General features: G+C 34.9%; 3 protein-coding genes across 12 annotated transcripts in view; 1 reads left to right on the plus strand and 2 right to left on the minus strand.

Annotated features, from left to right (window-relative positions):
• The first annotated feature begins 1,655 nt into the window (after positions 1-1,655).
• Positions 1,656-14,009, plus strand: USP1 (ubiquitin specific peptidase 1). Of its 3 annotated transcripts, none has more exons than XM_011369551.2 (10): positions 1,656-2,363; positions 3,282-3,400; positions 4,462-4,698; positions 6,256-6,376; positions 6,954-7,058; positions 7,639-7,799; positions 8,845-9,206; positions 10,106-10,276; positions 10,923-11,124; positions 12,051-14,009. In XM_011369551.2, exons 3-10 carry the CDS (start codon positions 4,529-4,531, stop codon positions 12,784-12,786), a joined length of 2,028 nt encoding a protein of 675 aa, XP_011367853.1. In that variant the 5' UTR covers positions 1,656-2,363; positions 3,282-3,400; positions 4,462-4,528; the 3' UTR covers positions 12,787-14,009. The 3 variants fall into 3 exon arrangements, with proteins under 3 accessions (XP_011367853.1, XP_011367851.1, XP_011367850.1); XM_011369549.2 differs by having other exon boundaries at positions 1,658-2,363; positions 3,282-3,384; positions 8,845-9,530; XM_011369548.2 differs by having other exon boundaries at positions 1,659-2,363; positions 8,845-9,530.
• The window catches only part of DOCK7 (dedicator of cytokinesis 7), a 173,644-nt gene continuing 163,067 nt past the window's right edge, over positions 11,531-22,107 (minus strand). For all 8 annotated transcript variants that reach the window (XM_023536213.1, XM_023536214.1, XM_011369542.2 and 5 more), the window contains one exon: positions 11,531-11,602. In XM_023536213.1, the coding sequence (XP_023391981.1) occupies positions 11,546-11,602 (57 nt within the window). In that variant the 3' untranslated portion in view covers positions 11,531-11,545. The remainder of the gene's footprint in view (positions 11,603-22,107) is intronic.
• Positions 15,455-21,191, minus strand: LOC105298348 (dedicator of cytokinesis protein 7-like). Its single transcript, XM_011369547.2, has 3 exons — positions 20,980-21,191; positions 18,693-18,860; positions 15,455-16,071 (listed from the first exon to the last, which is right to left on the minus strand). The coding sequence occupies exons 1-3, from the start codon at positions 21,174-21,176 to the stop codon at positions 16,029-16,031; spliced, it is 408 nt and encodes a 135-aa protein (XP_011367849.1). The 5' UTR covers positions 21,177-21,191; the 3' UTR covers positions 15,455-16,028.

Genomic DNA, 22,107 nt, shown 5'->3' on the forward strand with positions numbered 1-22,107 from the left:
ACTTTTGAAGGTCAACAGTCTATCCACTACAACTAGCCACTTTACATATCATTCCAGCCCAAAACCATCCAAAAGCATCCATCACCTTACCCTGCTTAATCAGAGCCCAGCCATGACACTAATCTTATTTCCCATAATCCTCTCACGGTGGCTCACTCTATTCTAAGCACCCTGGCCTCCTTGGCTTCTTTCTCAGATGCCAAGCAAATTAAGCTTCAGGACTTTTCTAACTTGCTGTTGTCTCTGCCCGGACTATTACCATTGAGCCGGGGGCGGGGATTTAAACTTCACGGTCACTCCAGTGGCATGGGGGATATAATGCTCCAGAAGTGTAATGTGCATTTTTCCTCAGTTCTTCGACAGTGAAGAATTACAGGTCAGAGAAATTTAGAAAAGATTTATTAAAGGGATATTTTAGAAAAACAGAGCACCTGCCACGGGAGGATCATTTTTTCCAGCGAAAAGAGCTGTTAACAACCTAGAATTGGGAAGGTAGTATATTTGGGCTGTGATGGGTGGTTACAAAGGCATTCCTAGGTGATTTGTCTGGACCATCCTTACCTTAGATTCCTCCAAGGTTCTCTCTGCTTTCATTTAGCTCTCTGCTCTAATATCAACTCAAAGAAGTCGCTTTCCAGATTATCCTGTCTAAAACACTCCATCCTTTATACCTTTCCCTATCATTTTAACTTCTGTTCCCGTCTACAACGTACAGCTCCCTTTGAGCAGGAAATGTGTTTCATTTAGGCCATATCCCTAGCGCCCTGAAAACCACCTGGCACATAGTAAACACCTAAAAACATGCTTGAAGTTATTCTGCTTAACTGCAACACGTGCTCTGCGAAGTTGTGAGGTCGCCTCACAAAGATAAGCATACAAACACAGAAAGAAGCCAAAACCAGGTGAGGCCTGCCTCGCCGTTTTTGAGTCTTTTAGTAAGGGCTCGCGCAGGAATCCTTTGCAGCTGTCCCATCTCCAAATGGGCCTTAAAATGCTAGTTCGTTTCCTTGTCCGGCAGGGTAAACAGAAGAAAACGAAGCGAAGCGAGGCAGAGGAAGGAGCCTCAGCTCTACAGTATTCCGCTGAGAATTTACAGTTATCCATGGCAACGCTTGTTTTTACTGCATAGCCGTTCGGCTGCGAAGAGAAAACCCCAGCGCCCAACAACAAGTCAACCATTTTCCGAAACCAGTCTCCCAAGTAACCCCGCCCGAGTGTGTACACAAGAAAGGGGGCGGGGCTTGTTGCGAGGGCTTCACTCCGGAAACCGCACCCTCCGGGGCGTCCCACCGCGGAGGATTCGCAAAACGCAGAGCGAGATTTAACTGTCGGCAGTAAAAGCGCGCACTCGAGCACCAATGAGAGAGGAAGGAGGGGAACAGCTTCTTAAGAACACTCTGTATGTCTAACAATGATTGGCTGGATCCCTCTTTTCTTCTTCTTGATATTGGCTGGACTTTCTATCCCCGCCCATTCAATTGGCTTTTTTGCCTAGGTACTTCTGATTGGCTCCTTTTGGCTGGTGGGTGGGAACAGGGTGGGGGGGAATTGTTCATCACGGATTGGTGGATTTGAGCACCTGGCGGCTCCTTCTCCGGGAAGGAGCCCGTCCCATCTTCTCTCTGTCCCGTCTCCCGACCCGTACGCTTTTCCTTCAACTCGCGCGCACGAATGGTTAAAAAGAAAAAAGAGGGCGGGGGGAATGTGAGGCTCGAGCCCGCCAGCCAGGCCTCTAGCTCCTAGCGCGCGCCCTCAGCAAGGACCCGCGCGAGCTGCCCGTGACCATGCCTGCGCTATTTGAAACTGCAGAACCCGTTAGGATCTTGGGGGAAACTACCGTTCCAGCTGGTTCTGGAGCCCATGCGTGACAGCGGGGAGAGTGGCGGTCGCGAGGCGGCTCATACCTTTCGCGTCTCTGCACTGTGGAGACTAGAACCGGCATTTTCGAAGGACGCCACCTCCAATCGCAGCGCTGGCGCGGGCGGAGGCTAAAACACGGGGGTCCTGAGACTGAGGAAAACGCGCCAAGTTCCCCTCGGTGGTGGAGTGGGAAAGACCCTAGCGGTTCCGGCGCTTCGCCAGCGGGATTAGTTCTTGCGCTCCTCACTAGCCCGGGGCAGGCGCGGGCGGGCGCCGCTCCGGCAATGTAGTTGGTGCCGGCGCAAGGCAGGACCGAGCGGCGGCCTGGGTTCCCGCTCTTGATAGCGAATGGTCACTCCCCCGCGGGGTGGGTGAGCCGACCAGCTTTCCTCGGGTCGGGGACTCCGCGGGCTCGGGGCAAGGTCTCATCTGTCGTACTCACACTCGTCCCGGTTGGACTCGCCGGCGTCACCGCCGCGGACCTCGCTTTGGGCCATGACTAGGTAAGGAGGGCCTGGAGAGGAGGGGCTGGTGCCGAGGCAAGTTGGGCCGGCTCCCGAGTGGGGCTACTTTGGGACACCGGCATCGGCTTTGCAGGGAAGACCCCAGGACCGTGTTGGTGCTGCTCCCTTGCCAAGCTCCCAGCTAAGCCCTCCGGGCACTGGGTGGGGCGCCCCCTCCTGCCGCGGCTCGGGACTCGGGAAGGCAGGTGCGGGCTGGGCGTAAATAGGCCAACCCCACGGGTGTGAGGCCGGGAGTCGTGATTCTGGCCAAGGACGCCACCGGCCAGCCCCCCGCTATGCCCGGTGCTGAGTTTGACCGGCACAGACATCAACACAATCTCGTCATTTTTCGCTTTCTCTTGCGTTCGTAGTGCTGCCGGGTAGGGAGAAATGTTTGCACTCACGTTGTCCTGTGTCGGTAATTGCTAAATTTTACTGCACAGTTTAACTTAATTTTTTTCTAGAAATATTTGGAATTCCACGTGTCTTAAACCTTTGTTGAGGATGTTATTCTTGTTTTGCATTTTTGTGTGTGTGACAAATTGATATTGAGTCGCGTCATTTTACAAAGGAAAGAACTTAAAACTAATGGGACTGAGTGTTCACGCTGTCATTTGCTCAAGAACATTTAATGCTCGATTCATTGTTTTCCGCGAAATTTGATTTAGACTTATAGGAGAAACATTTTTTTATGAACAACTCCTAGTTATAAGGAGTAAGAAATAGTATAACTTAATATACGGTACCTGGTAAAATGTTACATTTTCAGGAATGGTAAATGTTTCATCATTGCTTTGAGGGAGCCGGGAGGGTTGGTTTATTGATTAGGATTGATAATCTGTTATTTCATCTGCTTGATTACTTTTTCTTCTGTTAAGTCCGATCACTCTATCTAATCCAGTTTCCATCATTTTTTAGACTTGTCTCCCAAGAAAAACCTTTTTCGAGAAGTATTAATGCTTAGAGATCCCTGACAAGCGCAGGCTGGTTTATCATTCATGATAGCGTTTCATCAGTAGCAGTAAGTGCCTAGCAGAGTAAGTTGAGTTGGAGAGGGAATGGGGAAATTGATCAACTTTCCAGCTCTTTCTGAGTTTAGTCTCAAATGTGGTTTCACTGCGGAGTTCCGGAGTCTGTGAATTCCCAGACCAGAGGAAATCTTAAGTGAAAAGCTTAGCAAAGGTGAATTTGAATGAATTTTGTTCATGGTATTATTCAGTATCTGTATTTTAAAGTCATTTGCTGAGCTTTGGGGTTCTAATTTCTTTTAATACTGCAGTCAGATAATTTCCTCCAGATATCCTGATAAAAAAATAGGACTGATGTAAAAAATACCATAAATACTGTCATTTTTTTAATGCAAAAGTTTAAAATTGGGAAGAAAGGTTGTAGAAGGCAAACCAAATCATTTTTGTTTCTACAGAAAGCATTATATTTTTAAAAATCTACAGTTTAAAAAAAGTTTGGAAAATCAGTAGTGTAATGTGGTTTCTAGCGCATAAGAATTTTATATACACAGAGTGTAGCAATTTTTCTTACACACAAAGTGCACCACTATCCCTACTTTCATGTTTTACTTTACACTCAAGTTTTTAGGTATAAGTGAACTTACAGACTTTTTAGAGACTTTATTTCATGTATTCATATTAATAACTAGAAAAGGCTTGGAAAGAAGACTCACTTATTTCAGCATCCTTTGATTTCCCATTCATCACTGTTTCCCATCTCTTCCTTTATAACTAGAGATGGTAGTTGCTCAGTATTTTCTGAATAATTTAATAAATAATAAAAATTAAGGTTTTACTCAATAACCCCTACTTTACTGTAGCTCTACTAAAATAGGGTATTTTGTGATGTGACCCTTAATCTAATAGGCTGATATTTAGTATCTGATATTTTTTTGGTGTGTGTAAGAAAAGTTAAGGATAAATGGCAAGCAGTAAGAACATTGAGTGCCTGTTATTGCCAGGCATTAGGTTTTCAAATACGGAGTTCTAATTAGTATTATCCCTTGGTAAATTTGTTTTCAAAATTGATGATTTTATTGTCTACAGCTCATAACTGCAAACTAATGAAACCTTTTCTCTGTGATTAACAGGTATGATTGGTGATTATAATATCTGTGTATAAATTAATACTTGTCAACTTTGAGATTTAAAGAGAAAATGCCTGGTGTCATACCTAATGAAAGTAATGGGCTTTCAAGAGGTAGTCCATCAAAGAAAAACCGACTTTCCTTGAAGTTTTTTCAGAAAAAGGAAACTAAGAGAGCTTTGGATTTCACAGATTCTCAAGAAAATGAAGAAAAAGCTTCTGAATATAGAGGGTCTGAAATGTATGTATCTTAAATATATTTCTGTACTTTTAAAATTCCACATCAATGAAGAAGCAGTGAACTTGGATTGATACTTCCAGACAGTCTCACCTGATAGTAGAGGCAAAAAATACATTTGTGAGACAAATCTATCGGTATAAAGTAGAAACAACAAAACTGGTGGTTTCCCTCAGGGATGCTATCCATAATGCTAAGTCATTTACATTGTGCTCATCCAGTTTGACTAAACTGGAGAAATATTGACTAAAATTTTTTTAATTTACCTTGATTGTATTGCAGCACATTTTGTGTAAGAGTAAAGAAATAGGTGATTCTTTTTTGGTTCATAACACTTGACAGTTACCTGAGATATTTAAACTTCATACCTAGTATGTGAATTATCAAAACTGTTGGTGCACATAGTTATAAATTATAATTAAACTTGAATATAAATGCTTTTGATGCAAATCTTTCAGTGACTGAAATGGAATACTTTATTCCACCAGTAGTCACTCCAGTTGGAGTCTACACTAGCTCCCTATTCAACAAATCTGTATGGTTAAAGTGGATTTGGTTTCATGTGTAATTTTGTAATATTTACCAATAATCGATTTAAGAGATCGTATGTGAACCTTTTGTTTACCAGCATGCATGCCTATAAACACTTCGAGGTGCTAGAGTAATAGCAGCTATAAAATAAGTAAAAATGCTGTGATGACCTACTGTTTATTAAAGTCAGGTAATAGAATTATAAACTTGAACAATGAACAATTCATTTTTAAGTGAGGAACAGCTGTATAATTCTATTCATAGACTCTCTTTCCTCTTATTCTTTTATTAATAGAATCTGACTGCTTAGATAGTGCAGCCTCTCCCAAATACTGTCACAATCAGGTTATTTCCAGATTTCTGTTGAGAGTTAATCTACAGTTGGCCCTTAAACAACACGGGTAACATGCAGATGTTTTCCAGTAAATACTGTAAATGTATTTTCTCTTACGATGTTCTTAATTTTCCTTTCTCACCTTATTGTAAGAATGCCATATATAATGCATATAACATAAAAAAATATTGTGTCAATTGACCTTTTTATTTATTTTTTATTGGTAAGGCTTTCAGTCAACAGTAGGCTATGAGTAGTTAACTTTTGGGGGAGTGAAAAGCTATACAGGGATTTTCAACCATGCATGGGGGTGGGGGAAGTCAGTACCTCTAACCCCTGCATAGTTCAAGGGTCAGCTCTACCTGATTAAAGTGTCCTGTTGGCTTAACAAATCATGATACCAGTTCCTTAATTTTCTACTGTGTAAAATGGGATTAATAGCCTCTTGATGGAATTATTTTGAAGTTTGTTGAGTGTAGTAATGTTTTTAAAGTACTTGTAAAATTTTTTATGCTAGGTGTACAGCAATTTTTTGCACGTATACAGATTGCTTAAAATGTCATCTGAGTTAATTCCATATACTTTTCAGATCATAAACTTTTGGGGAAAGAATAAATCTAGGGAAGTAATATTTCCACTTTTTTCTTTGAGATACTACGTTATTATACCTTTCTCCTCTCCTCTGTACTTAATAGTGATCAAGTTGTTCCTGCAGCACAGTCCTCACCTATAAACTGTGAGAAGAGAGAAAACTTGTTACCATTTGTGGGACTGAATAATCTCGGCAATACTTGTTATCTTAATAGTATACTTCAGGTAAATTAACAATTTTGCTATATAATAAAATTTTAGTAGGCAAAGAATGATATAACATTTAATGTTTTCGAGAATTTCACATTATTAGAGGATTTCAGTTGTCGATATTTTTACCTTTGATTATAAATAAACCAGAATGGGCTAAAATAATAATAATGATTCTAAATTTTGTGTTAGAAGCTTCCTTTGGGGTAAGAAAAAGTGATAACATAAAATCGGAATAGCAGAATTGAGTGGAACTTGGTTAAGTGGAAGATGGCCAAACTTTTAGTTTTTTCTGCCCAATTCCTGGTGCTATGGTGATAAGTATTTTAATGCTTGGAACTATATGTTTTATATTGTACCCTTATAACTATTAAGTCTTAGCAACATCTGCCAGGCTCAGTGCTTTGTTGCCAGTGAGGGAAGACAGTGTGCTACAATGATGAAATAGAGAACAATTTTTGATACAAATCTTAATCTCAGAATTTTAAGTAATTGCCATTTAAAAGTGGTCTACAAAAAGCATGAAAGTGTTTGAATGACCTTAGGTATGTTGTTTGTTCAGTAAGCACTCAGAAAATCTCACTTTTTATAGGTATTATATTTTTGTCCCGGTTTTAAATCTGGAGTGAAGCACTTATTTAATATTATTTCAAGGAAGAAAGAAGCTCTCAAAGATGAAGCCAATCAAAAAGATAAGGTAAAAAATAAAAATAAAAGAATATTATAAAAAGTAAATTTATGGAAATTTACTTGCTTAGAAAAAAGTAATAGATACACAGGATTTGGGCGGAGGATGATAAAGATAACCATAACTGAGAACTGAATTTCTAAGTATCTTACATTGTCAGAAAGGCAGTTTTTCATTCTTGCAGAGTAGCTAACTAACTAGATTGTCCCCTTTTATTAGAGTGTCTTCTCCAGTCCTTTATTGTTTACCAATAAACATTGTCATTTGTATACCACCATCACAATTTATCATATCCTGTACCACTTGTTATTCATCTATTGTTTTCCAATTGACTCATTTTTAAAATTTAAATACAAAGAAACTTTTGACTTATATATATAGAAAACCAGTATCATCCACATAATAGAAAGTAATCAAAAAATACTCTTATAATTCTTAAAAGGCTTATTTGTATATCTCCATAAAATTAGTGCTACAATGAAACTAAACTTTAAAAAGCTAGTTTTATCTAGTGAGACAAAGTCTAGGGGGAAAGTACTTAATTTGTTCATAAATAAAAATATTGATTTGTGTATTTCTTTCTTGACAGGGAAATTGTAAAGAAGATTCTTTGGCAAGTTATGAACTAATATGCAGTTTACAGTCCTTGATCATTTCAGTTGAACAGCTTCAGGCTAGTTTTCTCTTAAATCCAGAGAAATATACTGATGAACTGGCTACTCAGCCAAGGCGACTGCTTAATACACTCAGGTATAGCCTATAATATAATTTTAGGATTCCAATTTAGCTACTTATTGCTTTCTTTAGAGCAGAGTTATACATGAACAAATGGCAATAAAGGGCAAGGAAACTAGAAACTGCAGAACTATAGTCCTTAATATCCCAGAGACTCCAAAAACTAAACATTTTTCATAAGTTTGGTACTAAATTCATTTCAGAATTATATGAGATCATTTATAGTCATTATTCATACTTTGAATATTCATACAATTTCTTGTAGAAGTAATGTGTTTACTTAGGTGATACTGCCCCCTATCATGTTGGTGATATATATTTTATTTATGTGCCACATTTTTAATCTGAAAAATTCTGAATTCCCAAACACATTTGGTCCTAAGGATTTCAGATTGTGAATTATAGGTCTGTATTCAACATGTATTATGCATCAGAACTCTAAATTCCAAATATTCTATTTTTGTGCTTAGAACTGTTAACTGGATTAGAGTTCTTGGTGATCATGAAATTTTATCCTATATATAAAATAGCCTTATCCAAAATGTTATAGGTTAAATGTTTAAAAAATTAATCATTTTGTTTAGGAACAGACTTAGGAATAACACATTGATATACATTTGTTAAAAGGCAGTATAGCATGGTGGCTAAGAGCAGGTTGAATCCTGGCTTTGTATCTTAACTAGTTCTGTGACGTTGGGCAGGTTACCTTATCTGTAAATAGTGGTGACGATGATACCTACTTCATGGGGTTACTGTGAGAATTACGTTGAACACGTAATATAAAAACAATTTTGAATAAAACCTGGTACATGGTAAGCTATACATATAAGCTATTGACAGTGTATTCAGAAAAGAGATAAAAGTAATTGTGATAATGAGGTAAAATTTGTTTTTACTTTTAGTTACAAGTTTAAGTTTCAGATTAGCTGAATAAATGTTTTTTGATTTTTAAAATAGTTATGATATTCCTATAAAAATGCATTCATTTCAACATAGAAAGGTTTTCTTTTTTTGTATTATATCTTCAAAACTAATATAAATTGGAAATTTTTATTTATAGGGAACTCAACCCTATGTATGAAGGATATCTACAGCATGATGCACAGGAAGTATTACAGTGTATTTTGGGAAACATTCAAGAAACATGCCAACTCCTAAAAAAAGAAGAAGTAAAAAATGTGGCAGAATTATCTAACAAGGTAGAAGAAAAACCTCATGAGAAAGAGGAAATTCGTGTTAACAGCATAGAGATGGACAACATGAGGCATTCTGAAGACTATAAAGAAAAACTCTTAAAAGGAAATGGGAAAAGAAAAAGTGACAATGAATTTGGTAACATGAAGAAAAAAGTTAAGGTATCCAAGGAACATCAGTCATTGGAAGACAACCAGAGACAAACCAGATCAAAAAGAAAAGCTACAGGTGATACATTAGAGATTCCTCCTAAAATAATTCCCAAGTACATTTCTGAAAATGAGAGTGCAAGACCCTCACAAAAGAAATCAAGAGTTAAAATAAATTGGTTAAAGTCTGCAACTAAGCAACCCAGCATTCTTTCTAAATTCTGTAGTCTGGGGAAAATAACAAACCAAGGATCTAAAGGACAGTCTAAAGAAAATGAATATGATTTTGAAGAGGACTCTGAGAAGTATGAAAATGATGACACAACTAATGGTTGTGGATTTGAACCTTCGGGGAATAATGTTAAGCCCATTAATAGTAATGAAGTTAAGCCCATAAACAAAGGTCAGTATAATTTATTCTTAGACATTGATAGGTAGGCGGATTAACAGTTGCGGAATTGGAATTTTCTCTTAGATACATGTACAACATAAAATCTAGCTAAAGTTTTAAAGAGAAATTTTAACAATGAATTGCGTTTTAAGCACTGTGCTTAGATGTATTTTTATGCGTGAAATGCAGTTTAGTGAAATGCAGTTTTTAAAGCAGAGAACTAAGTAGTTAACACTGTAGTTGAACTGTATTTCCATCTAGTTTCTTCTAGATCTACAGATCTCAGGGAAAATGTGTAATATTGATGTGGTTATAGCTTTACCAAAAGTGTCACCCTTATTTTAGGACTTTTCAACAAGGGGTGTTTTTGAGGAAGGGAGACACAATTGTGACTCTTTACTTTTTTAGAGACAGTAGTAACTCTTTACATTTCATGAACGAGGCCCCTCTCAATGCTGATAAGCAAACTGAGATGAAAATCAGCCTTTTATTCATGTTACGCGTTAAGTGGAATCTGTTATTCGGGCTGTGCTGAAGAACTAATCTGTATAGACTTACATTTTTCTGTTTTGCTGTTTTTGTTTTAGGCACAGAGCAAATTGGTTTTGAGCTAGTAGAGAAATTATTTCAAGGTCAGCTGGTATTAAGGACTCGTTGCTTAGAATGTGAAAGTTTAACAGAAAGAAGAGAAGATTTTCAAGACATCAGTGTGCCAGTGCAAGAAGATGAGCTTTCCAAAGTAGAGGAGAGTTCTGAAAGTAAGCAAAATTGGAATCTTGTAAGGACCATGGAATAATGTTTTCTTCAACAAGCATAGTCTAATAGCAGCTTGTATAATTATTGAGAAAAAGCTGGCTTTTAGTGTCTTTGGTACAATAAAGCTTGCTCATATGGCTTCACTTGTTTAATAGCATTTGGAAAATTGTGGCATCTTTATTTTGATATGTAGTATTTAATGAGAAAATGAAATGCTTTGATAAGTTAACTTTTGGGTACCTGAATTTTTCAGAGCTACTGAGGATATTTTTATTAACATAATATATGAGTCTAGTATAAATCACACAAGTATGAAAATGTTTCAGGAAGTAAACATGAGACTGGTTTACCTGTTCAGATATTGGAAGCAGGCTATTAAATATAAACTGTCTGTCTTATACTGAGTCAGAGACTAGGTTTGTCATGTTTTTCCTGCTCCATCACCTAAATATGTTTTGGCTGACCAAATACAAATATTTAAAAGTTATGTGCACTATTGAGGGTGAGAGTTTCTGAAACAATATATTTATTTGGGAGGATTAGTTAATGAAAATTGCATGCTAATTTTGAACATGGAACTTTGTGAAACTTAATTTTTAAATGTCTGAGACATTTTTCATTTGTGAGTGAAAGGATTCTCTTATGTAGTTTCTCCAGAGCCAAAAACAGAAATGAAGACCCTGAGATGGGCAATTTCACAATTTGCTTCAGTGGAGAGGATTGTAGGAGAAGATAAATATTTCTGTGAAAATTGCCATCATTATACTGAAGCCGAACGGAGTCTTTTGTTTGACAAAATGCCTGAAGTTATAACCATTCATTTGAAGTGCTTTGCTGCTAGTGGCTTGGAGTGAGTATTATAAATAAAAGCTATATGAAGAAAATGAGCTGCTATATAAGACAAGTTTTGTTCAAACCACAGAAAAGAAGTAATTTATAACAGTTTCTCTGTAAAAATCCATGTTTAAATCCTTTCGACATGAATACATACTCTGATTTTTTCCACACATCTTTTAGATACAGTCGAATTGGTTAAAGCAGGGAATAGATTTTGTATACATAAGATTTTTTTGAGGGGAGAAAAAGGCAAAATTATTTTAGTTTTTAGGTAAGCCATGAAATCAAACTAATGTTTGAATAATTTGATATTCTTTTCTAGTTGGAATTTAATATCTAAAAGCTATTAAGGGATAAGTATAAAAATGCCTATTACATTTTGGATAGGCTGACTTTCTGACCTGTATACAGGTCATTGTGGATTTTATTCCTTTCTATATTAATAAGGTGTTTGAAATTACCATGAAGGCTTCCCAGGAGCTCTCCATACACTTTCTTGTTGCAGAAGAATGACATATGGTCCTTTCTTTCACTAGATTTTTTTTGGTTATAGTACTATTTTATTTTTGTCCCCAAATTTTGGTAGAGATACTTACATTTAAATGACCTACTAAAATATACAGGAGTTTGGTTTTTGAAGTTCAGTGCTTTTTAAATGTCATTTATTTTCTTATTGCACAAAATTAGGAAAATAAAAAGGGGAAGATGCCATATATATAAGCCTTCACAGAAACACCTGAACATTACTGTTTATTTCAGTAGTTTTTATTTGTGTAAATAAGTGTACAAAATTGGGGGTTTGTTTCTTATTCTTGTGTTTATTCATATAAGCACTGAAATATTAAGGGTTCATTCAGACTTGACTTGGTTTCATATTGGGTGTAAAACTGAGTATATAAAAAGTGGAATTGCAGAAAACCTTTTCTTTTTCCCCCAAAGGTTTGATTGTTATGGTGGTGGACTTTCCAAGATCAACACTCCTTTACTGACACCTCTTAAATTGTCACTAGAAGAATGGAGTACAAAGCCAACCAATGACAGCTATGGATTATTTGCGGTTGTGATGCATAGTGGCATTACAATTAGTAGTGGGCACTACACTGCCTCTGTTAAAGTCACTGACCTTAACAGTTTAGAACTAGATAAAGAAAATTTTGTGGTCGACCAAATGTGTGAAATAGGTAAGCCCGAACCATTGAATGAGGAGGAAGCACGGGGTGTGGTTGAAAATTATGACAATGAAGAAGTGTCAATAAGAGTCAGTGGAAACCCACAGCCAAGTAAAGTTTTGAACAAAAAAAACGTAGAAGCTATCGGACTTCTTGGAGGACAAAAGAGCAAAGCAGATTATGAGCTATACAACAAAGCGTCTAACCCTGATAAAGTTGGCAGTACAGCAGTTGCTGAAAACAGAAATTCTGAGACTAACAATACTAATGGGACCCATGAATCTGATAGAAACAAGGAATCCAGTGACCAAATGGGCATTAACATTGGTGGATTTGAGAACAAAATTTCGTATGTAGTGCAAAGCTTAAAGGAATATGAGGGGAAGTGGTTGCTTTTTGATGATTCTGAAGTAAAAGTTACTGAAGAGAAGGACTTTTTGAATTCTCTTTCCCCTTCTACATCTCCTACATCTACTCCTTATTTGCTATTTTATAAGAAACTATAAAGTGAGTGTATTTTTCTTGTATATATTAAACAGATCGAGACAAACATCAGTAAATTACATCAAAGATTCTTTAGCTTAGCTTTTGAAGCTATTGGATATTATTGGTCTCTCTAGGTTTTTATATAGTGAAATTTTAATTACTGAAAACCATGTCAATTTTAGAATTCATTACTTAGTAGAGACTAGTTATACATTAGCTTCTGGGGACAACCTTGTATAGATTCTTAATTATCCAAAATGGAAGCATTTGAATTTACACCTATCTTTTGTGTTTGCTTTTTAAAAATAAAGTACTTGTATCCATATTTTGGAGTAATTATCTACATAATGTTTATAGGTCCTGTGGTTTTTCAGCTAAGAAGCAGAATCTCATTTCAGTACATTTAGTTTTATAAGTCATGAAGGCCAGATCTTTGATGGGCTGTATTAGAGGCACAAAGTCTGGAATATGTGTGTATTCACAATGATGTAAATTTTGTGCCTTGAATCACTTCAGAAGTCTCTCAGAAAACCTGGACAGTCCTTTACAGCAATTTTATATGTATTTATAAGGATGATTCTGTACCCTAGTAAATCTTTTTTGGGCATGGACAATTTGTATCTCTTCATAGTCATTTTCTGCACGATCTGTATATAGTACATCAAACTTAGAGGTATGACCTTAAGTTTAACTTTTTAAAAAAAAATCATAAGGTCAATAAAATTTAAAATGCCTAAAAACTGTATACTAATGCTCAATTTTTTACTTGCATATTTTTACCGTAAATATGTACAGCTGGGTTCTCTAAAACAAAATATGTGTGTGTATAATGTATGTATAGAAGAGAATAAACAGGCATAATTATCTTTAATACTTTCTGACAGTTGAAGAAATTTTCAAATGGAATTCAAATTGTACTTAGCTATCTAAGATGTCATACTTGAAAGTTTCCAGTAAGAATTGTTGCATCCCAGTTGTCCTTTAGGCATAAAACTTTATGGAATACAGAATTGCAAAACTTTAGATGATGCTTTGGGCACACATAAAAACTTGGTTAAATTTTCATTGTAAATATATTAAACTGGTAAATAATTATCATGTTAAAGGACATTCTTGGTGTTAATACTAAAAAATGATCCTAAATAATATATAAATTCTATTGGAATAACATAGTTTATTTCAACAAATGAGTGCCTGTCAACTAATAAATTACATAGTTAAATAAAGTCACATTCTTCCATAAGATGGTGTGATATTAAAAGTCATGGTTCTCACCTAAATTCAGAATCACTAATGGAACTTTTAAAAAGGAACAGCCCTGGACATTACCCGTAGGCTTCTGATGGACTAGTTCTAGGATAGAGCCTGGGCCTCTAATACTCAAGGGGACAGTCAAGGTTAAGAACTAGTACAGATTCCTGATATGAGAAAGTTTAAAGAAAATTAGAGTACATGGGAAGTTAGCAAGTGTTCAGTATACCAATGTTGTAAGAGGAAGCCTCTTCTGAGCCAAGCCATAAAATAATTAGTAACATATAATTAAACCATAATTATGTTAAAATTCTTGATATTGTCATAGATTTGTGTGAAACAACTCAAACTTCATAAATGTAACCTAATGAGAAATGACTTAAGGGTTATTCTCTCCCTATTTCTATCTCCCCTTCCCCCCCCAAAGAAGAGTACATATGTTACTTTTTTTGTTTTAATGAGTTTCTATTCTTAATTCCTCTCTTCCCTTAGTGTTCATCTGGATCCTCTGTCCCCAAATATATTTTTAAGATTATACCTTTCTGACTCCTGAGTTAACCCCTTGTGGTCCAACATTATAGACTCATTGGAAAAACCTCTTTGTGATTCAGTCTTTGATTAGATAGGAGAAGTTTGAGATGATATTGCCTATCATAAATGTAGGCTGGAGGGGAGAGACGTCAGCCATCACCGATGTGCTCAGGAGAGTCAGACATTTTTGAGATCTTCGACACCAACTACAGAATGAAGGCACTGTATTAAATTTGATCAGTTCTAAATGATTCATGTACCTGGTCAGTAGATCAAAGGGACAGATTATAAATCATGACTTTCTATACTACTACTATACTACTACAAAGAAAAATCTTGTTCAAAACACCCAGAAAGCATCAATGCACTTTCTTGGAAAACTGCCATGTAACTGAAATATATTTCAAAAAAAACTTTTGCATTAGTTTCTTACCATAAAGTTATTTTAAATTAGCTCTTAATTTCAATTATAATAGCTAATTTTACTTTTTACATGTACTTTGTAAAAATCTATGCAAGTATCAAAAAATATAAATTCTCATTCAACTGGTATATTAAAATCAAACAGCAGTTCTTATTTTTATGGTGGTGTAAGAACTTTAAAGCAAATTTCTAATTTAACAGTTTAGATCACTAAAATGATGACTGGCTTGTTTAATTTGAAACACTGAATCATTGATTTTAGTTGCTGAGAGTCATTAAGTTCATACCACTATCAGTATAACAAGATTCAGAGTCAAAGATCAAGCTACTGTCACTGGTATTACCTATCCCTGTATTTAATCATAGACAAAAAGTTTATTAGGTAAAGTTATTTATGCAATTTATAAATCCCTTTTTTTGGTGTCTAAATGGAAAATTGCTTAGAAACCAGTTTTAGGACTTCACAAACCAGTTATCAATGTCTTCACCCAATAATTTATTCGTTTATTTAATTTGGGACTCGGGTCATAAAGTGACAGTCAATTTTTACTTCCATTTTGCTAGTTTTGGAACTAGTTCTTAACTCTAACTTACTGTCTGCTTTTGCCAATAAAGAATTGTTTAAAGTCCCACTCAGTAAAATTAGTGTAAACGTTCACATATTTAATAGTACCTTTAAAATAAGCATTACTACATTTAAAATGGTTCCAAAATGAATCTATAAATGGTAATATAAATTAAAAAATACAAACTTAAAAGTAAATAAATTTAACATTAGCTATGGTATAAATAATGGTAAATGTATAGTGTACCTTTGAGTCATTAAAATGTTTTAAAAAAAGAACATATTACCAGAACATTAGAAGCCATAGCCATGATTCTCAAATGTCAACAATCTATATTTGATATTGTTTTGGCCACTGCATTCTTCAATGAATAAATTAATGCTATAATTTCCAGCATTAAGTCCCAAGTCTTATTTTTCAATAGATCTTCTTTTCACACTCAATGTTGAATACATGGCTCTTTTCAAATGAATAAAAGAAGTATGTTTATTTTAGAGATCCATTTTGCGCAGGCTCATTCGACTGAAGGAATCTCTGGGAAGAGAATGAAAGGATATAATTATAAGTAAACAATTTTTACATATTCCTTTAAAATGTTTTATTTTTTTTCTGTCAGAGTTATCTCAAAGGTTTGCTACCAAAAACTTACTACCTTTAAAGCCCCTCTGCCACCAAAGTTCTTACTAACTTTTAAGTTACTGAGTCATATGTTCTAGCTTAGAGACTTCTCTGTTGATCAAAAGTATATTACAGTAACCACTTAGCCAAGTCATTGATCACTTATTCATTTGTGTAATAGCTGTATTAGATATTATGATAAATAAATAATGGGAGAGATTTCAGGAAAAGATTTTTTTTGATGTTATTAAAAAGCAAAGGCAGATGTTTCTTCTTTAAAATATTCTGAGTCATATATCTGTCATTCTCAAACTTCTGGGTTTTAAGTCTTTTTTATATGTAAAAATTGAGGACCCTAGGAAGCTTTTAGAAATTTAGAAAAATTTTACATTATTTTACATGTTACTATAAATGACATTGTTGATTAAAAATAACTTGCAAGAAATTTTAGAAGAGTGGTACTCATTTAATGTCTGGCTTAATAGAAGGCCTAGATTTGCTCATGTTTCTGCATTCAGTCTTAAAATAGTGCATGTGGTCTCTGGAAAACCATTGTACTCTCAGAATGGCAGGTAAGGCAAATAATATTTGGTATTAATATAAAATTAGCTTTGACTCTGGAACCTCCTGAAAGGGTTTCAAGGACCCCCCTCCATCATGGATTCCAGCTCATACTTTGAGAACCACTATCTTAATGCCCTATAAGCCTACTGCAAAATAATATTCCAGATTTTGTAAATCAGCAGAATAAAAAATTCAAATTCTAAGGGAGTTTTATTTTCTAAGATCTGAAGATGTTAATGAAGAGAATAATATTCTTCACTACCTCTTAATGTTTTTTCCTTTATCCTTAATTTCTTTTGCTTATCCTTCCTGTTATTTAGGTTAAGCTCTGAGGTTTACAGTCTCCAGGAGAGGAGAGGGCAGGTACAAAGAAGTCATGTTCAGCTTTGAATCTCAAAGCTTGTTTTTTTGTTCCAGGGAAAGTAGCAGTATTAAAAGCTAGATACTTATTAATCAAGAAGAGTTTCTCTAAATTCCAAAAAAATGCCTGTAAATATTAAGAACTGAAGCGTGGAGGACTGATCATAGAGAAAGGCAAAACTCAGGATAATAGTCTAAGGGAAAGTTTTCTTCAGACAGGAATGGGAAAGGAGCTGGAGAGATTTGAAGGATGTGAGACTAGCATTAGAAAAACTGCCTATGTCAGGGACCCAGCACCCTCATTCCAGGCAGGACCTCTGATCAGAGAGTAAAAGACTGGTGGGAGGGACTTACAGGCAACAAGAAGGCAGAAATTTTAAAAAGACTGAAGGGGAAGGCAAAAGTGGAGGTGGCTAGTGTTGCTTCCCACTGGGAATTTTAAGAAGAAACCACCTAAGATGTCTCGTATCAGTACAGGATGGTGGAAGCAAAATATTTTGCCAGAGAAAGGATGTAAAACAGGCCCTCTGGTCTCCTTCTGTTCCTGTATATTGTGGCATAGATTCAGATAATCTATATGCTCCCTGTAGGGGACATGACGTACAACAGGGACTTGGTCGACATTTTTTGAATGAGTATGATTTTTTTCAGAGGTCGAAGTACAAAAATATTAGATCACTGAAGGCCAAATATTAGATCCCAGAAGATCAAATAGCCAGTTTAACTTCCTTTTGTAATATATTATACCACACATCTATATTCTATTTTCATATGAGCAATTTCAAAGGCCTCCCAAATATTAATCAGGTAAGTACAATTTAATGGCTTTACTGTTATTAATTAAAAAAAAAAGGGTGGTAAAATATTGGTGCCACAAATATTCACTAGTTGTATATACATTTGGATTTCCAAATGCAGATAAAGTAGTTTACTTTTAGCAGTCATCATGCCCTGTCCAGAATCCAGGTACTAAAAAGCAAAATATTAAGCACCGTCCTTGGAATTTTACATGCTATTTAATTTCCACAACAACCTCTTCAAGGTAAGAAATTTTACAGAGAAGAAACCGAAAAAATTAGATTAAATTACCTGCTCAAGTAGAACCAGGATCAGTTGTAGAAAATTCCAAGTTATTTCCATTTCTAATTTTATTGTAACACTTAGAAAGTGGAAAAAAATGCTGAAGCCTCTTGATATTCAATGGGGTCACCTGTTTTAATACAAATCTAGAACCTACTGTATACTATTGATTATCAGGGCTGAGGGAAATAACTACCTGGCTCCTAATATATTTTAGTGAATTCTCCTACAAAAATACCAGAATGTGCAACAAGATTTTAAAAGGAATAGTTTTAGGAGGCCAGACTTATGTGTGGTATCCTGGTTAGTATGAGTACTTAACAAAACTTTGTGATTCTTGAATTACAGAAAGATCTGACATTTATATTAAAAGCTGATTCTTATATAGATGATAAAAGGATTATATTGAACTTGTTAGGTTAAAGGAGACAATACCTGAAACCATGTAATAAAAGTTACACTAATGCACTGTTAAATAATTCAAGCAGATTTCCTTTTTTTGAAGATATCCAAAATAAAAGAAAAAAGCATACCTGTGGCAGGTGACAGGTAATACTGCCTTGTATAACTGCGGGATCTTTCTGTTTATCAGAGGCTGTAGGGCCTCTTTAAGGCGATGATAGTTTCTCTCCAGTTCCCTTTGATATTCTTTTTGATCCGGTCCAATTAAACTCTTATTTTTTCTTAAGGCATCTTCACACCTAGAAAAAACAGTGTGTTATCAAACAATTTCTTCTGGTATAGTTTGAGAGCTTAGTAATACATATATAAATTTTCACCATGATGAAGCAATTCATTTTCTCAGTTGAGTGTTAAATATCCCCTCTTGTATTGTGTTTAAAGTAGAGAATAGATGATCAACTGAGAACCTTTAAAGTCTAACATTCACTTCCAGTTTTCAATTAATTGAAAATTATATATTTTTAATGTTAAATCTGAAGCCATTTTTTTCACACATCATCACTAAACTAAAAGCACTTTAAACATATAACCATACTCATTAATGAGGCACTGATGACATCTGGCACAGTGGTTTGCCTATGTTCAAATAGATGTTTCTTACATGAATAGATCATGATAATCTTTTATCTAATTTATTCAGATGTTTAAGAAAAAATATCTGGACCCTGATAAATGAAAGGATGTTAAAAAAACAATGAATATATATCACTACTTGCAGAATATAGCTAAAGTGGTGCTCAGGAAAATGTATAACCTTAAATGCTTATATTAGAAAAGGCGGCGAATACTGAGGAGCTAAGTGACTTAAAAAGAACAGAATAAATTTGAAGTATAAGGAAGGAAATAAAATTTAACCCATTTCCCATTTGCCCCAAGAATACTTGTCGACGGTGCTTGTGGCTGCAGCGTTCACTCTGAGATAACTTGCGGATTACAGTCCTAACCTTACCCCCAGTTATAGCATTCTGTGTTTTGTAGTGGTATTTCCACTTATATAGTAATTCTCAATCACTGAAAATGTCAAATCCTAGAAAATGTAGCATTCCTACCATGATGTTAAATTAATGCCAGCAGCGAGCTGCACTTTTTTTCAAAACGAGAAAAGGGTTAAAAGTATGATAGCTCTATATCAATAAAAGCAAAAGTTGGTTCTTTGAAAAAACAAAAAACAGACTAAGCGCAGGCAAGATTAAATGAGAGAAGATCTAATATCCTCTACTAAAAATTTAAAATGGGACAAAGTCAAATACAGCAGAAGTTTATGAAAGTTCGGAGACTATTATATTCAATTTAATGCAAATAAATTTGAAATTACACTTTTCTAGATTAATATTATTTACCAAAACAGACTTAAAACATGAATAATCCTAAAAGATCAAATACATTGAATCAGTCAAATCATAAATCTATCCACGAAGAAAACACTAACATGTAAATTCTACCAAATATTGTAAGGACAGATAATCCCAATGCAACACAGTTATTCTACAGTACAAAAACAAATGAACAAGCAAAAAACAACCCCCCGACCCCAAAAAACCCCAACTATTCCAGAGTATAGGTGAAAAAAAGAACTATTCTCAAGAAAAGTTTCTGACTCATTTTTCAAGGATAAGATACCAAAATCTAATGGGGACTATAAGAATAAATTGTTTTGCAACTATTTTCATAGGTGAGATTGAATTACAATTTATTCTAATATTCTGATAGTTGCAAAACTCCCAAATAAAATAATAGGAAATGGTTTTACCAAATATTACACAAACACACAACTCATTTGATAAAATTTTTAAATTTGTCATGATAAAAACCCTTAGCATAATTACAAATAGGTGGGAACTTCTTTAACCTAATTAAAAATATCTATAAAATCCTGAAGAAACATTACACTCAATGATGAAAACATTTCGTTTTAGCTCAGGAACAAGAAAATGATGCCTTCGATCACTATTCCCATTCAATATAGTACCAGAGGTCCTAAATATCACTGTAAAAAAGATTCTATAGATTAACTATTAGAATTAACGAGTGGGTTTGACGTTATTGTCATGTAAAATATATAAAACTCAAGTGCATTTCTATATACCAGTAAACAAAATATAATTCAAAAAGATACCATTAACAAAAACATAAAAGTATTTAATACCAAGGTATAAATCAAAAGATATACAAGGCCTCTACAGAAAATATTAAGAAAAGATTTAAAAGATCTAAGTAAATGGAGAAATACATGGACTATTTTTCATTGTGAACCACTTTCCTATATTTTCTCTTTTCAATAGTCCCTTAAGACTCATATTATACCATGGCACTGGATATTCTCAATTTGAAGATCTTTATGTAGGAAGCCTTGAATACCTTTTAGTAAAATCTTTGAAGCAGAGTCGCAATTTATTATGATGTCTGAAGAGTTTTGGGTCACTGGGTATTTCAGATAGGAAAACCTGGGCAACTTCCAAAGGCCCCTGTAAAATAAGAAAATAAGAAGTGTGTTTTGTCTTCGCTGAAATCACAGAGATAGAATTTACGCAAATGATCTTTCTGAGATGCTGCATTTAAGCTTAATGCATATGTCTACATCTACAGAATCAGAGACAGATTCTGGCAATATGTTTTTAGCTTTTCCTAATGTCAAATCTATATTCTTGCCTATTGCAATTAAATTAACTTATTAGTTCATTTTCAAATAAGATTGATTATTATATTCATTAATGGATTTTACCTTGTAGTTTTTACATTCTTTAATTTATAAAAGTTGTTGGGCTACTGGCAATCAACTATCAATCCACTGATTATTAGACTTCATTTCCTGAAACATTTCCTCAGTATTCCAACTGTGTTCCTAACACTATAAATTAAAGATGATTATCTTTTATAAGTTACATTATTTGGAAGTAAAACCTCCAAATCATGTAAGTTTTTAGAGGGTAAAAGTCTTTAAAGTGTTTACATCAGTTTAGGTAGGGCATTTTTTGGTTCGTTCCTTTGACCTAAAAAATAGGGTTAAGATGTATTACATGAAAACTTGAATTTGAAGCCCATCTGGATTCTCCCTTACCTTAGAATACTCCCTAATTATCAGCAAGGAGAAAATGGGGATGGCTTCTAATCTGCATATGACAAATTAACAGTAATATCTTGTATATATATATATTATTAAAATTTTCAAAATGATTCCACATTACTTATTTTTTCCTCACAACTCACTGTGGAGATCTGGAGAGGATAACATCGGGGATTTTCTAAGAGAGCAGGCGTTCACATGCACGTACATAGCTCTGAAAATGAACCTTCTTTAGAGCACATTCTTTCAGTACGAGCTTTTAAAGGAAAGGCTATTTTAAGTGAATCAATTCCTTCTTAATACAATGTTTAAGCATAGATAGGTAGAAAAACATAAGGCAGTATAGAAGACACATGAAAACCTTAACAACTGAGATTACACTAAAATTTTTTGTTTTTCCGTTTGCCTTCATTTATATTTTC

Source organism: Pteropus vampyrus, unplaced genomic scaffold (genome assembly GCF_000151845.1).
Source record: "Pteropus vampyrus isolate Shadow unplaced genomic scaffold, Pvam_2.0 Scaffold151, whole genome shotgun sequence".
Classification (NCBI taxonomy): Eukaryota; Metazoa; Chordata; class Mammalia; order Chiroptera; family Pteropodidae; genus Pteropus; species Pteropus vampyrus.

Coding starts and splice junctions, on each gene's coding strand:
- USP1 (XM_011369549.2), top strand. CDS start 4,529: ATGCCTGGTGTCATACCTAATGAAAGTAATGGGCTTTCAAGAGGTAGT. Junction 7,059..7,638: donor AAGCCAATCAAAAAGATAAG/GTAAAAAATAAA, acceptor CTTTCTTGACAG/GGAAATTGTAAAGAAGATTC. Junction 9,531..10,105: donor AGTTAAGCCCATAAACAAAG/GTCAGTATAATT, acceptor TTTTTGTTTTAG/GCACAGAGCAAATTGGTTTT.
- LOC105298348 (XM_011369547.2), bottom strand. CDS start 21,176: ATGCAGCATCTCAGAAAGATCATTTGCGTAAATTCTATCTCTGTGATT. Junction 18,861..20,979: donor TTCAAAGATTTTACTAAAAG/GTATTCAAGGCT, acceptor TGTTTTTTCTAG/GTGTGAAGATGCCTTAAGAA. Junction 16,072..18,692: donor TTACCTGTCACCTGCCACAG/GTATGCTTTTTT, acceptor TTCTCTTCCCAG/AGATTCCTTCAGTCGAATGA.